Below are 16352 nucleotides of genomic sequence, written 5' to 3' on the forward strand. Positions count from 1 at the left end.
TCCATCACTGCATTATGGGAGTCTCTGAGGAGAGATTGGAAGGCAGTATTGACACACACACACACACACACACACACACACACACACACACACACACAAACACACGCACGCAAACACAAAATAAGAACTGCTGCTCTCTCATATTAATTGGTCCATTACAGAGAGTGATGATAGGTTATGCTTGGTTGTCAAAAGCTGTCGTTTTTGGTGAGACAGCAACACCTCCTGACGCAAGTGACTTAAATAGTCCATTGTGCAGGCCCGACTGCTGTCGTACAAGTTTTTGTAAATATATGAGCTGGTTGTGGTCTGGAGGTAGATATATTGATGCATTAAGAAAGATGGGGAAAGACGAGGACAGCAAAATGGAGATTTGTTCCTAAAAATGCATTGATTCACAATTTTCTCAATATAGTTTTAAAATGATCCTCTTGTTAACAATTTGAGTGTTTCACTATCTTTTTATGTTGTATTTCTCAAATAAGAAATATATAATCATGTCTATGTATAAAAATAATACATTGGTTTGGATAATCTCTTTTGAATGAGATTGCATAACATACAAGTTGTACCTGTAGCACATGAAAATGCTCTACTCTGAAAACTCCTGAGCTGACCTTCAAGCATGAAAGAAAAAATAACACACACAGTATATTCATGTAGAGATATACAAAAGTCATTATATATTGTTTAAGTATATGTTTATTTTGTAGATGAGCACCCCTTGAAAAATCTCATTTTTGCTGAGCTCCAGTGGTTTAACCTCTCACCTTGCCGCAGTGATGTACAGGTGTGCTCAAGACCCTGTGACATCACTGTTGGGTGTGGTTACAGATGCAACAAAGCACACTTGGAAATTTCAACCAGCGAGGGCAGTGAAACACTGCTTGTCAGTATACTCTTTAAAGGATGAGAATGCAGTGATGAGTGGTGGCTGGCAGATGTTAATTTTTATGTGAATGTGTGTTTTAATGACGACAAATCAGACATTTTCCAGATTTAAGATCATATTTTAAATTGTGTTTTTGTGTCAGATCTGTGCCACAAATAAGGAATATGAGGATCAAATATAAGGAAAACATGGATTTGGCCAGTTACTTCAGACACTAACTAACTAATTTATTGGTATGAAAGTTTCCATCAGCTGGCAGCTGTAATGTTTGCCACGTCATGCTGATTTTAAGCCTTGTGTTTGTCTCTCTCCAGGCCCAGCTTAGAGAGCTTCAGCAGGCGGCTGAGGACCTTCAGATCAAATTAGAGGAACACAGAAGGAAGAAACACGAGGCTGACAGACTCAAAGAAGAAACATTAAAGGCACTGGAAGCAGGGGACAGTGGTAAGTGTAATGCCACCTTTAACCTGCCATGATTTGGTTAGAGTCCTTTCAGAGCAATTTGATCAATCGACAGGATTGCTACAGTTTGCAGATATAGTTAGGTCATTGTTACAGCTACCACAGGGCATCTTCCATTTCATTTCAGCTTGGCCTTACATTGAACAAAAGTGAATTGACCTTAGCACCTCAGGCCAGATGGTCAGGATGACAAATGGTAGAACATCCGAAACAGCTGGAAGGGTTAAATACAGATGCCTGTGCCATTGAAATAAATGAACTAGGAGAGGAGTGCTGAGCAACAGCATATTGCAGTCCCACAGCTCTCCTTTTTACGTTCCTCAAACCTTCAGAGAGATGTTGCTTATGACTCACAGGAAAATTCCCTTATCGCTCCAAGCACAAGCTGCCTCGGCATTTAAGTGACGTTCAGACTTGCGTAGGTGAATGTACAAGAAGTTGTGGGGCTGGATGGGAAATGGGCTCAGTCATTTTTGCACTGAAATCCATAAGGATTTAGAATCATAACGGCAAGGGATAGAGATTGGTGGGGTTAATTTAGTTAAAGTTTCAGATTTTTTAATTGCTGCTGAGTCCTAAATAATCATAGAAAACCTGGAAAAATACACATCTCTCACATAAATGGGGAAACTTACACACAATCCATGTGTTTTGTCATTTTAAAAGTGTAACATCATGTTGTTTTCTTGTCAATACATGAAACAAAATGCATCAAACAACACATTTATTCAGAATAATGTCATTTGTCTACTTTTCAATACTTTACCGACATCTTCTTCACGATCTTCTGTTATGTTGCGAAGCCTCGGCAATTGATTATCTGTCTTGTGTCAAACTGCCCCTCAAGTAAAAGTCTTGATTGCAATAAAGGTCACTTGACTTTGGTCGTTCCGCTGAGCATGCATCCATCATGCTTCTCACAGTGTGAGCTGACCTTTGCCAGGCGTCACTGGCCCCCCATGCTCCTGAGCCTGTCATCCTTTAGTTCCATTACTGTTCATCTTCAGGGCGTAACAACCATCAATTTTCATTTCGGTGGTAGCGTTGGCATGTCTCGTCCATGTTGGCTATCCATCTAGGCTTTTATTATGCACTTCTAATGACAATTTGTGTGTGTGGGTGTGTGTGTGGGGTAGCTTCTGGTGTAGAAGTTGAGGGGAAGTTTCAGTGACTTAAAGGATAGTGTACTTATCAAGGCTTTTGCCTGCTTGCAACCTATGACATTACATGTTGATTAATACTTGAATTTTAGCGAATAAGCACAATCAATCTGCCAACAGTATAACTCAGCAAACACTTTATGGCTCCCCGATGGGCCTTACTGTTTTTGTTGGGGGTGGTGAGCTGATAAGGCTTTCATTTTGATTTCTTTCCCAGTGTTAAAACACGCACACAGTAAAGCTGAGATTGAACAAGTGTACTAATGATCAAGGAGGTAATGTTCCAAATCTGTAACTTTTATATTTGATGGGATTTTCAGTGTGACTTGGCTCTGAGCTTGTTTTTTAAATACTTTTTCAGAAGAGTAACCTAAGCTGTTGTGAATTTACTGCCCTTTTTAAATAGCCATTTCTCCTGATAAAGTGCTGAGCAGCAGTTACACTACAGTTTAAAATCGTTTCTTACCAGTCATATTTTATAATTGTTGGTGCTACATTTCAAATTTACAGTTGGTTGACAACCAGCTTTAATTTCCATCCTTCGAAAGCAGCCTGGATCGTAATAAAGCTGCTCAAAACTCTCAAAATATTATGAAGTGCATGGCCACAATTGCCCCCCTGTCATCATAACTCCTCAGCATCATATAATTTTGCTATCATGTCCTGTCAACTAAATGTCAGACAAGAGGACCAACAATTAAGAGGTTATAACTTCCTTTAGACCTCTTTTCACCACTTATGCACTGACTAATACATGTGCACGTTGTATACACGTGTCCTAACTTGGGTACAAAACACTTTATTTGTTGAAACTTTAAAACAAGTGCCCTAAACTACACAGGGTACCCATGAGGACAAACATTGTGTTTTTTCAATTAAAAATAGGAACATCTCAACAGAGGAAGACATTATTTTCACGAACGTCTCCTCTTTCCCTTTATGACCTGTCAATAGCCTGTGTCAAAATAGGAATGAAAAGCCAGAAGAACAAGCAGCTGAGCCTGCAAAGTAGAACTTAACAGTCGTTCCCTTTACTGCTGCTGTCGCTCAAACATGTCTCCAGGGCTTCACACACAGTTATTGAGAAGTTTTAAAGGGCCTGGTTATTTGTACCCTCAAAGAAAATGGGTTTCTCATGGCACATTGTGTGTGGTACAATGAAAAAATAATTGCAGCACTTTTTGGGAATGGGTGATATTAGATATTTTAAGTTTGAGTTACTCAGTTTTATTAAACATAAGAGAATAACATTTCAAGAGTTTTTTTTTTCTTTTTTAGTATAAGTACTGTATATGCTGTGAGATTCTGAGACGGTGTAATTTCTTGCTAATCTCAGACCTTTTACTGTTCAGATGAAGTGTTGGAGAACTGTAGTTCTTTCAAAACTCCAATGCTAATGTGATACCTTCACACAATCCCATAAATCATGCACATAGACTGTGATATTACTTTGTTAGAATACATGAGTATTACATATTGTTTTCACAAATTGATAGGGCCCATTATTGAGCAGTATTTACAATTTTTGAACATTTGCGAAACAAACATGAGGTAAATCCTCACTGCTTGTCAGTGAGGACACTGATCATGTGTGCTTATTTTTGAAAAATGCCTCCTTAATGCCATCCAGGATAAGCTTTGGGTTCATATTGAGGTCTCCTCCTTCTCTAATGATGTTTATTTGATATGATGGCCTCATATAGAGATATTCTGTATTTTATGTAAGTTACTCTCTTTGAACGTTAATGGCACGTCCCAATATGCAAAGCTACGCTGTCTTGGAGTTCACCCACAGTTTGAGGGGATTTCCTCAAGTTCATTGGTAATCCAGTGGTTGACCTGATTTCAATAGCAGATCATCATGCATTCATGCAGACCACCTCCCTGCTACTCATGTTTTCCAAATGTACATGAATGCAGTTAGACACCTTACACCATAAATGAGATGGCAGGATGCCTCAACAATCAAAACATCTTGTTTTGCTGTAAATATATCATGCCATATGCACATTTCCATTGAATCCTGCAGCTTTATCATTGAAGACCTTTTCAGTTTAAATAGTTATTTAGCTTTCTTAAATATAATTTTTATGAACATAATGTGGGTAATGTTGAATCAACCATTACACAATTATGCCAAATACTGTATGGCCATAATTCTATCAATTTAAATTTGCGAATCATACAATTTCAATTCTAATTACATCCATAATTGACATGATTTTATTAGAATTATTATGATGATTCTACAATATTCACAATTAACTCTTAATGTATCTTAAAGTCTAAAGATTGGTTGGTTTTTTCAACAGAATGATTAAACAATGTCATATTCAGAGTCATATTCAAGCATATGTTTCTGCAGCAGGGGTAGACCCTTGCTGGAGTGTTTTCTTCATCACAAATTTGAAGCGTCAGGTATTCAGATATGTTGTTTTCATTTGTGCAGGTTGCCCACCTCATTTTGAATAATTTCTGTCTTGAACTATTCATAAAACCCCAGTGAAGCACAAGAAAAACACCTTGTTCTTATCAGACTGTATTATAAGACTGACCTGAAAATCTTGATTCACAAATAAGGAAAACAGATGTGGGTTCATTTGATATAAGAAGGTGTGGCACTTCAAGTAAGTCCTCATAGAATAACAAAAGCTTCTTTGTTCCCCTGCTGTACCTTAGATGAGAGACCATTATTGTTTGTGAGGGAGATGATTATTGTTTTTACCTTATTAAAGTCATTTGGTTAATTATCAGAGAGGGCCGAGATGCATAGAAATATTTCAAAAGAAAGCACAAATTGCAGAAAATAAGACACAATAAGGCATAGACCAAATTTACACCTACTAACATGCGATTTGGATATGCTATCTGGATAATGACATCTAATCACAGCCCTCCACATTTAGCCTCATATTAAGACCATTCTTGTTATCTCGATTTTTCCTGCATTGTGATTGGATCTCAGTGTTTTAGTTAATGTTGTCAATGAAACCAATTTGTTTTCCACCCCTATTTTACCATCTGTTTGTTGACATCTTCATAAATTGAGAAAATTCTATAACAAATCCTGGCAACGTCTCTGTCCTTGAGGTCACACTAACCCTGCTAGTGAGCGTCAAATAGGTTTTACAGTATGTTACTACCCCCTCTCTTAAAACACAGATCTGCCTATCTGTTCAACTTGCATATACTATTGGCACTCACTGGCATGCTTAAAGACAGGACTCACACCAATATGTTTTAATAAAAAGCTGCTATGTAGTGGGCTGAAGTTATAGTCAAAACACATTTAAAATTTTCTAGTAAAACATAACCAATTCCTTTAATGAGGGATCTGTGTTCATTTTGTGATGGGTTGTCAAAAATATATGAAGATAATCCCAATTACCAAATGTATTACTGATCTTGGAGTAGTTATTAAGTTGACTTCTTAAGGCAGGTACACTTGTTCCTAAAAGAAATAATTAAAAAATTAACAGAATAGTTCAGGGCCAATTATGTGGTAAAACTGAAATTTATATCATTACAGATACTTTGAACATCTATGTGGATTATATCTCATCATAAAGAATGGATTTGTATATTTGCGTATAGATCTGTACATGGATTATTTTACACAGGGCTACATGTCTATTAAGAAATCTGTAATATGCAGTGAAGACACACAGTATTTGGCTTGTTTTCCAGATTGCCTCTGAGGATTTCAGTAGAAGTTCCCCTGAGGTAACCTAGATAGAACCGATTCCAGTGCCAAACATTTCATGTTCCCACTGCTTTGATATACTCATATTTATCCCTATGATGAGAAAGAAAAAATACATAAATTAGGGACTCCTCAACTGCTCCAAAATGTATGTTTGAATAATTTTCTATTCAAATAAACCACAATGCTTTTCAAATTTGTTTTTTTTTACCTTCCAGGCAGACATTGCTTTCTCTTTCTTTCAGTGTTATGAAAATCAACTTGCAGAGACTTGAAATATGTGTGAGATAGGAAATCCGTCTCAGTGGGAATTATGCAGCTTTTAACTTTTTTTTTGTATGTTACATTGCTGTTGTACTTGTACATGGTACTGTAGTAAAAACGTGTAGATTGTTCTGAAAAGTCTGCTGGTGTGGTATGGAAGGCTTGTTTGGCAGCTGACTGAAGTCTTGGATGTCAAAGCTTTCTGATAGAGGAGTCTAACCAAAGAGGTCAAGTTCATTACAATATGGGACTCAAAAAAGACTTCATAATTCATATGTACTTAACACCTAAAGTATTCACAGCTTCCTGCCAGCACTTTTAATTGTCTAATTTGTGAAGGCTGTCAGTCATATCAGCTCTACGTTGTGAATGTCCTTGATGTGATTGCTGAGAAAAAGGCATTTGGCTCAGTCGCTATACTCACAACCCAATGAATTAATGAACAAATTTAAATTACTAAGCCATAGGGTTGTCACAATACCAAAATTATGACTTCGGTACGATACCTGCCTAAATATCTCGATACCGATACTGATATGATACCAGGCTGTAATCCCTGCGACTGACTGTTGGCCTCCCAAACATGACAGTTTTATGAATTTATGCTAATTGTTCTTATCATGATAAAATCATTTTACTTGGTGATTTTAATTTTCATGTCAATGATTACACCGATTCAAAGGCTTTGGATTTCTTGGATCTTGTTGCTTGTCTCTATCTTGTTCAGCGTGTACAGAGTGCCACCCACATTCATGGAAATATACTGGACTTAGTTATTACTAGAGGTGTTGATGTTGACATTTCATCCATTGCCAAAGTCCCTGTTTCTGATCATTTTTGTGTCTTTTCAGATCTGGTGAATCCACCACTGTTAGTTGATGACCTTGCTGATGATTTTAATAATAAATTAAGATTCTCATTAGAGACAGTTGCTCCTGCACAAATCAAAATAAGGCGTTTAATTTGCAAATCACCATGGAAAACTGCTGCAGTTTGTCAGCTGAAAAGAAACTGCAAACTACATGTTCACTTTGACATTTTTAAAGATCAATTTATAATCTACAGTAATGCAGTCAGGAAAGAGAGACAAGCCCATTTCTCAAGCATTATGTCATAAAACTAAAATAACCCTAAAGTGCTTTTTTCCACAACTCAACTCTTAAATGCAAAGAATTGGCTTCATTTTTTTAAAAGACAAAATAGTTTCTATTAGAGCCAGAATTCTAAATACAGAAACTCAGACTTTCTGGGATATCCCTGCCCATGGGCCTCCATCTATTATGTCATTGTTTGATTTGATGAAGTAATTAGCAGGATGAAGTCTTCCACTTGTGTTCTAGACCCCATCCCAACCAAGCTGTTCAAATCCTGCTACCATAGCCTCTCCCAAGTAACAACAATATAATAAACTCCTCTCTTAATTTAGGCATCTTCCCCACAATGTTCAAGACTTCAATGGTAAAACTTCTCCTCAAGAAATCCAATCTAGAATACTCAGAGCTAAACAATTACATACCCATTTCTAGTCTACCTTTCCTTGGTAAACTTTTAGAAAAAATAGTTTTTAATCAACTACTTGTTCATCTAACCAACAACAGCATTTTAGAGAAACTCCAATCTGGTTATCTAGTAAACCACAGCACTGAGACAGCCCTGCTGAAAGTTGTAAATGACCTGAGAATTATTGTGAATTCAAACAGCGTGGCTGTCCTTCTTCTCTTAGACCTCAGTGCAGCATTTGATACAATTGACCACAAAATTTTAATTGACAGACTTGAGAAATGGCTGGGTCTCTCTGACTGTATTTTAACTTGGTTTCAGTCTTATTTAACTGGGTGCTTACGTATCAGAGACTCATGGTATTCCTCAAAGAAATATTCTCAGTCCAATTTAGTTTTCATTATATATGCTCCCATTTGGAAACATTATTAACCATCACCACGTCAATTACCATTTTTATGCTGACGACACACAATTGTACGTCTCTGTATCGCCAAATGACCCCTATGCACTGCATGCTCTCATTGACTGTCTCACTGACATTAATATATGGATGGGTAAAAACTTTTTAAAATTAAATGAGGAGAAAACTGAATTTCTTTTAATAGGATCCAAAGCAGCAAGAGAAAAACTGCAATCAATGCTTGGTGGTCTTAGCAAACAGATTAAAAGACAATGTATAATGTAAGATAATGTATGGATGGGTAAAAACTTTTTACATTTAATGAGGAGAAAACTGAATTTCTTTTAATAGGACCCAAAGCAGCAAGAGAAAAACTGCAATCAATGCTTGGTGGTCTTAGCAAACAGATTAAAAGACAAGTCACAAACTTGGGAGTGATTTTAGACTTTAATTCTCATTTTAACAAGGTAATTAAAACAACCTTTTTCATCTCAGAAATATTGCCAGTCAGACCTTTTTTAACTAGAGAGACACTGAAATGCTCATTCATTGGCTTTTATTACTAGCAGTTGATACTATTAATAATTCCCTTTTTCTGTCATACCTAAAAGGTCTATAAGAAAACTAAAGCTATTTCAGAATGCTGCAGCCAGAGTCTTAACTAAAACAAAGAAAATGGATCACATCACCCCACTGTTAACAGTGTTTCTCAGTCACTTTGGTACATTTCTTGAATCATCTTTAATATTTGCAAAACAGAAAGTGCATTTCTCAAAACAATTAATACAAACAGCAGCACACAATGGATTACCTGCAAAAGCCCGTATCTTGCTCAAAATCCTTAGTTTATTTCTCAAAAGTAAATATTTCAATGAACATATTAGTTAGGGCTGGGTGATATGACCAAAATCTCATATCCTGATATAGGTAATTTCATATCCCTGCTGTAGCACATTTTGTAGTTGGTCTGTTGGTCCTATGACTAAGGTTTTGATGACAATGGTTGAAAATGCACAAGGCTGCACTTTTTCTGTATGGCATATATCAATTTCAGCAGTACAGTTACACATTACTGTATGTGGGAAATTGATTGCAAGAAATTAGACAGGATTCACATTTATGCTTTTACTGTTTGTATTGTAATTTGTTGACAGACCATGTCATTGTGATACAGAAAAGAAAATTAGGAATGTAAACATAGGAAACACCCCTTAGGCAGAACTGTACATGCAGTGCTGTATGAATTACAGTCTTTCTACACCTCCTGACATTCCTGTCGGGCCACAGAGTCTCATCCACATCACAATGGATATCTTCCCTTGCAATGCAGCGCGGAAAGAATTTTTTCGGAATGTCTTATCCAGCCTCTCCAGGCGTCTCCTGTGATGTCCTCACATGCTGCATCCATGGCAGCCAGCAGGGTCATCTGAGTATGTGGCTGGCGATTGTAAACCTTCCACCTCCATGCTGAGTAAAATTGGGTTAAGGAATGGGGAATAGGGTGGGAGGAATTCCATCGGTATTCTGTATTGGGTCGCAAACCATTGCCTGAGAGTGTTTGAGTGATGGAAACTCACATTATCCCAAATTACCACATACTTTGGTAAAACATCTTGAATCAGACCCCTCTCATCATCAGGGATGAGACCCCTGTAGTGGGTGTCAAAGAAGGTGAGGAGATGCTGTGTGCTGTTCCCTATAATGGGAATACGAGTTAGCACACCATGCTCTGAAATAGCAGCACACATAGTGATGTTCCCTGCCTCTTGGATGACATTTCGAACACACCTGTCTTTGGCCAAGTTGAAACCAGCCTCATCCAAGTATATGACGTTGGTTGTGGTTCACTTGGTGGGTTGGTGGTTCACTTGATTCCAGTTCGACTATATGCTATATCCAGAAGATACAAAATTAGTTTTATGAATTACATGTATTTCCATTTTGAACAAGATACAGTTACATCAAATGTATACATATTGCATGTTCTTTTCTACAGCCATAGCAAATGTGTACAGGTCACACGTACTTTACCGTATATCACTATACAATGTTGTACTTCTGACTGTAAAGTACAATTACTGTGTGCACTTAGATGTTTTACCTGTACATACTGGTACTGTAGCTCCTTCACTCTGCCACCATTCCTTTCAAATTGTACATGGGTACAGCTGTTGCATCTGGTGTCTTTTCAGCACCCTGTTGATAGTTGAGACGCTAACGTATTGGATGTTTTCAAAGATGTTGTTGTCTTCTATAATGGCACTCTGTATCTCCCTTAGTCTAATGGCATTATTTGCTATGACAATGGTGAAAATAGCCTCCTCCTGTTGAAGTGTGAAAAGGGGCCCTCTGCCACCGCTGTGAGGTAGTCTTGCAGTCTTATGTGGAATAAAGTAATGCAAAACACAAGATAAATAAATAAATAAAGCTAAAGCTAAAGATTGAGTAAGATTTCAAAATATAAATATGTCAAATGTGTCTATGCGTATATACATACATACACTGTATATAGTCTGTATATGTGTGTGTGTGTGCTTGTGTGTTACAGTATATGTACAGGATGCATCTGTATAAATTATATGTATACTATAAAATGCAAGTGTCATACTGCACTTTCTCATTCAACAGAATGAGAAATTGTTTTTATGATGTGCACAAGTGACTAGATGATGCGAAACATCTAGTTTTGAGAATTTCAATTCCGATCTGAGAAATGTACCAAAGCAACTGAGAGAAACGGTAAGACACTAACACTGTCTACCTTTATCTTTTAGAATAGATTTTAAAGTTCTTTCAGGTGTTAACGAAGCTTTAAATAACCTTGCTCCTCCCTACATCAGAGATTTTCTTTCATTTTATGTTCCAGCCAGATCACTAAGGTCCACCACTGCTTCTCTTTTAAATGTTCCTTATGTGTCCCATAAAAGTAGCGGTGAGGCTGCCTCCTGTTTTTATGCCTCTGAACTATGGAACACACTGTCTCTGGTTATTAGAAGCTCTCTCTGTGTTCTTAAAAGGAAATGAAAGACCTTTCTTTTTAATCTGGCTTTCCATTGTTATTTGGAGTAATGTTATAGCTTTAGTTGTTAAGTTTTAATCACTGGTTTTTATATCATTTTATCCCTGGTGTTTATTTTATTGACTTTTATTCTACTTTAAGTCTTGCAAAATTGTATTTATTGTTGCCTATTTTGCTTTTATTTATTTTTGTTTGTGTGTCATCTGTGTTGTTTTAATCTTGCTATGTGAAGAACTGTTGGCTGCATGTTTGTATGAAAGGTGCTATATAAATAAAGTTGAGCTGAGTTGATGCACTATCTGAATCATTCTGAAGCTGTAAACCCTCGCTATCAGGATGCACCATTTAGGTTAAAACACTTATTTGCAGATCCTAGCTTTCTATTTAGTGTCTTCTATTTTCCATGAAGTAAAAGTTCAATGTGACGCCTGCAGCCTTTTGATCTATTTCCATCTCAAAGCATTTTTTTCTCCCACAGAAAGAGGTAATTTTCTTGCCTGGAAATATTGCTTATCGTGTATAAAAGAAAGCAAAATGCGTGTTTTGTTAGCCTTGGAGTGCAGAGCCTAGAATAACAAAGAAAGCTCTGTGTGGATAACGTGGTCTGTAGCCCAGGCATAGATTTGCAGTCTCCTGCTGATATGTTCCATTTTCTCTGTTCTCTTTGTGCCTCTCTTATTTTACGAGTGTGCTGTGCTATTGCCAGGGCAACATGGGTGGATGAGTGATGGTGTCCATTAGTAAACATAGCCCCCTATATGTGCCATCGGCCTAAAGAGCCAGTGTCTTGAACCTCCTTTCTCTCTCCTGTTATATATTTTTTTGCCCTCCTACTCTCTCCTCACTTATTTTCCACATTCTTCCCCACTCTTCCTCTTACCTTTTACCACAACGCGCCCGCCCCCACTCTATCTTTTTCTTCCTCTGCCTCTTCCTCTCCTCCCTTCTCCATCTATCCTCCTTATGGTTGTTTTTCATAGCTCCAGCGCCGCAGTAGAGGGAGGGATGAGACCATTTCTCTTCCTCCTTTGTGCACTCATTTTGCGAGACAGAGCGACTAGAGGATGGGTTGAGAATGTCAAGCATTAGGTTGGGAATAGAAGGCTGTTCAAACAAAGAATAGGCCGCTAATATGACAGATGCTGTGTGTATTGCAGAAGAATATTAGCAAATCTTGTTTTTTCCACTTGGCTGAGTAGAGTCAACAACGGGGGTGAGGAATCTGGCTTCCTCCATAGACCTTTGCTACTTCCACTCATATTGTGGGTGACACGATGTGGTGCACAATCTTGCATCTTTTTAAACTTAAATCCAAAAAAAAAAAAAATAAACCAGCACGGCTTTATAAATATGGATTTAAAGTTCATTTTTTCAAGGCTGAATTCATGAACTGGGATTTTGCTTTTTTTTTTTACACCCCTACAGCACACACTCAACACAGGCGCTCTACTGTACGCTGGGAAAAAAAAAATGCTAATTTCACAATTAGCTTTTCTGTAATTAGTGCGGAAAGGTAATTGCGGCGGATGTGCAATTAGCATTATGTAAAGTGCTTTTCCCCAGGCTTAGGGGCCAATCAGTTTGCCCCTTTACATTCTTCGTTCTGCTGATGATGTGGGAGATGCTTAGTACTGAACATAAGAGAACTTCCTCTCCCTCCCACTCCAATGAATGTGATTCTCAAAATGAATCAGTTGGGGTCACATGCTCGCTGGAAGTTTTTGCGTCTCCTTTTCATCTGCCCGTGAATATGAATGGAGAAGAGGGAAATCACTGTCATACCAGCCCGTTACAGCACAAAGCCTCCTGATTGCATTCTGGACTCTGACATGCTTTTTTTTTCCTACAGGGAAACCAAATGTTCTTGCACAGCGTGACTGACTCATTGCTTGATTGCCCAAGAACCTCTATCCTCTCCCTCCCGCTCCCCATATTTTTTAAATCCAACTCAGCTCTGTCCTTTTCTCTATCCCTGCCTCTCAGTTTGCATTCAAATGGATTAGTGTTTATAGCAATGATTGGCAATTAAAGAGCCAATCCAAGTAATGTGTGTGTGTGTGTGTAATAAAAAAATATTATCTCTTTGTTATCATGACTCATCATGCTTATAACATGAACAGCTGGAATGGGTTATCTTTTAAAAAATCCAGTAACCCAGATATCATTTTTATTCTTTTTTTAGGTCTCCAGCATCAGTACAGCACAATAACCAGCGTTTTCCAGTTACTGGACAGCAATAAAGATGGCAGGTAAATAACTGAAATGCTGATTATTTCCTTGTTGATGACTGAAAATCTCGTGACTCCAGTTTTTATGTTCATGTTTTTGCTATGACATTGTTGTCAAGGCCCTACGTATGCTAAGCCATTTTATAGAAACAATGACACCCCTCCAAAATCCATGCATACTATATAAATGTAGTACCATTTAGATTGCTATGAAATGCAACACTAAACAAATACTTAAAGTGTATTTGCTCCAAGTTTGGGCAGTTTAAAAAAAAATGTACCACATCTAAGCCCCCCCTCTTTTGTTTATTTATTTATTTATATATATTTCTTTCTTTCTTTTCTAAATATGAAACCTGACTTTCAGCACCTTCCTGTATTACTCCAGGGATGAAGTACTCTTTTATATATATATGAAATTCCAGCCTGTACAGTGGAGGTGAGGGGTAATTGCCACAAGATTGCAGGATGTGTTCCTCTATCATGGATGTGCTCTGTAAACTTCACATATTTGTTGTGTGCTCTACAAATTTCCTCTTGTGTATTTTGTTTACTTGTTTAAAATTCAATAAAAGTATTCTTGAGGGAAAAAAAAGTACCACAGAGGGCATGAAGCCCGGGGAATGTGAAAAAAAAAAAAAGCAACAAGGTTGAAAGTTTCAAATCTTTTATTTTTGAATAGCACCTTTTTTTTTCTACCAAATGACATATTGTCCTTGAACATTGTGCTTCTCTGCCTAGTTTAACCAGTGGACGTCAAAATTTGCAAGGTGTGTAGAGATAAACATAGCTGTGGCACTGTTGTGCTCATATTTTGACAATACGGCTGACATTGTCATTTCAAATCTTATTGTAAGAGTAAACCAGGAAATCAAAAAGAAAGACTATCCGTTGTTGTTGCAGTTTCTCTCTAGTAAACATGTCTCTTTGAGATGTAAAGCAACAGCAGCTTTAGATGTATCCCTGAAACTACAGTAGATTTTTACTGGCAAGTGTCACCAATTTATTTAACACCAGCTAATGATATAAAACTGCGCAAAAGGTGAAAATCGCCCTCCTGTTTTTTTAAAATATATATTATTGATTTTCAAAATGCACACACACTTAAACATAAAAAAACTACAATAAAAAACCCCACAAACAACCAAAAAATCATGACAGCACCTAAATCAAGAATCACAGCCATGTAAGAACAGTAACAACATACATTACAAGACTAGTATAACACAAGAAAGAGATCTAATGCATTCCAGTATTAGGCCCGAGGACAGAAAAGAAGATAAAGTCATAAAAAGAGAAGAAAAGGGGAATTTTAATTCCATTCAGTCCAATTTTTATGAGATGAGATTCACTCTGAAAGTTAATCCACCCCTCTGTAGTAAGTCTGAAATTTCATTTGGTAAATGAACTAAAACTGGTTGCCAGATTTTTAAGAAATACGTGTTGTTCTCCTTCAAAGTAGCAGAGAGGCTTTCCACTGGTAAAAGCTTGTATAATTCTCTGTACCACTGTGTTACTGTTGGGGGGTTTGTCTCTAATCCACTGGAACAAAATACATCATCTTGCTAGCAACAACAGTGTCATTACAAGAGTATACTGCGATGGGTTAAGATCAAAACCTTCTGGCAAGAATCCCAACAAAAACAATGCAGGTTCCAATTTAATTTCTATGTGCAAGATTGTGCAAAGCTCTGTTTTAATATTTCTTCCAGGAACATGCAATCACAGGGCATCTCCATATTAAGTGAAAGTCCTGCTTTATAGCACGTATTTAGTTTTATAGACAACGCTGTGCATGAAAGTAGCCCTATGTGCAAAATAGTAAGGGCTTTATTTCTGTCAGTCTGGATAAGGGGATTTTAAAGAAATACTACCATGTCAGATGGGACTACAAATTCACAGAACTTATGTTCACTCACTTGTAATTCTCTTTTTACTCAAAATAAATAATGCTCATACAGCAGAGTGGAACAAAAACAACATAAAAGATGAGTAAGATAAACAAAATCCATAAGATTGGATTATAATAATGACCTGCATTTTTGCTCACACATTCATACCACTCATATTGCTTGTTCTATAAGATGAATGGGCGTTTCACGAGCACCTAATTCACATCAATATGTATATGTACACTCATTAGTTCCACCTTACTTTTGATGCAGCGAAGTCTCATCAGTCGAAGTTGAGTGCACACGTCTCCCTGAAACTCCTACACCTATTTTGTTCTTAAGAAAACTTCAAAAAAGTAATCCATCGCCTTATTTGTATTGTTTTAATATTCAATTCCCCAACAGACCCACTTGTAGCCCCCTCCTCCCCACCCAATCTCCCATCTCCCCCTCAGCCACCTAAGCTGACTAAGTTGCTGTCGTGAGCAGTGTTTAACCTCTGCCAGCTCTAAAGAGAATGACATCCATTTTGCTTTCCAGCAAGATACGTAAATTCTGCTGGTGGCTTGCAGAAAAACAGAGCGTGGGATCTCCAATGAGCCTGTCCCCTTCATGCTTTTTTCTCCACCGCTATCCCCACCCTCACGTTCCTCACCTTCCCACACCACGCCTGGGAAAAAAAAAAATCAATACCGCTTAAGCTAACTGGGCATATTCTCCCGGAAAGGGAGCGGGGCTGGGCATAGTAAACTGAAAGCGCAATAAAACATATGGCTGCATCGAAGTGCTTGTGCAGCAATTTTTTTCCAGGGAGCGCTATGTGCCCACT

At 37.6% G+C, this 16352-nt stretch overlaps 1 protein-coding gene across 1 annotated transcript in view; it reads left to right on the forward strand.

Moving 5' to 3' along the window:
- LOC122973919 (glucosidase 2 subunit beta-like) overlaps positions 1-16352 on the forward strand; it is a 138101-nt gene that overhangs the window by 12241 nt on the left and 109508 nt on the right. The window contains exons 6-7 of the mRNA XM_044341718.1: positions 1207-1336; positions 13586-13652. Coding sequence (XP_044197653.1) covers positions 1207-1336; positions 13586-13652 — 197 coding nt within the window. The remainder of the gene's footprint in view (positions 1-1206; positions 1337-13585; positions 13653-16352) is intronic.

Source organism: Thunnus albacares, chromosome 22 (genome assembly GCF_914725855.1).
Source record: "Thunnus albacares chromosome 22, fThuAlb1.1, whole genome shotgun sequence".
NCBI classification, from domain to species: Eukaryota; Metazoa; Chordata; class Actinopteri; order Scombriformes; family Scombridae; genus Thunnus; species Thunnus albacares.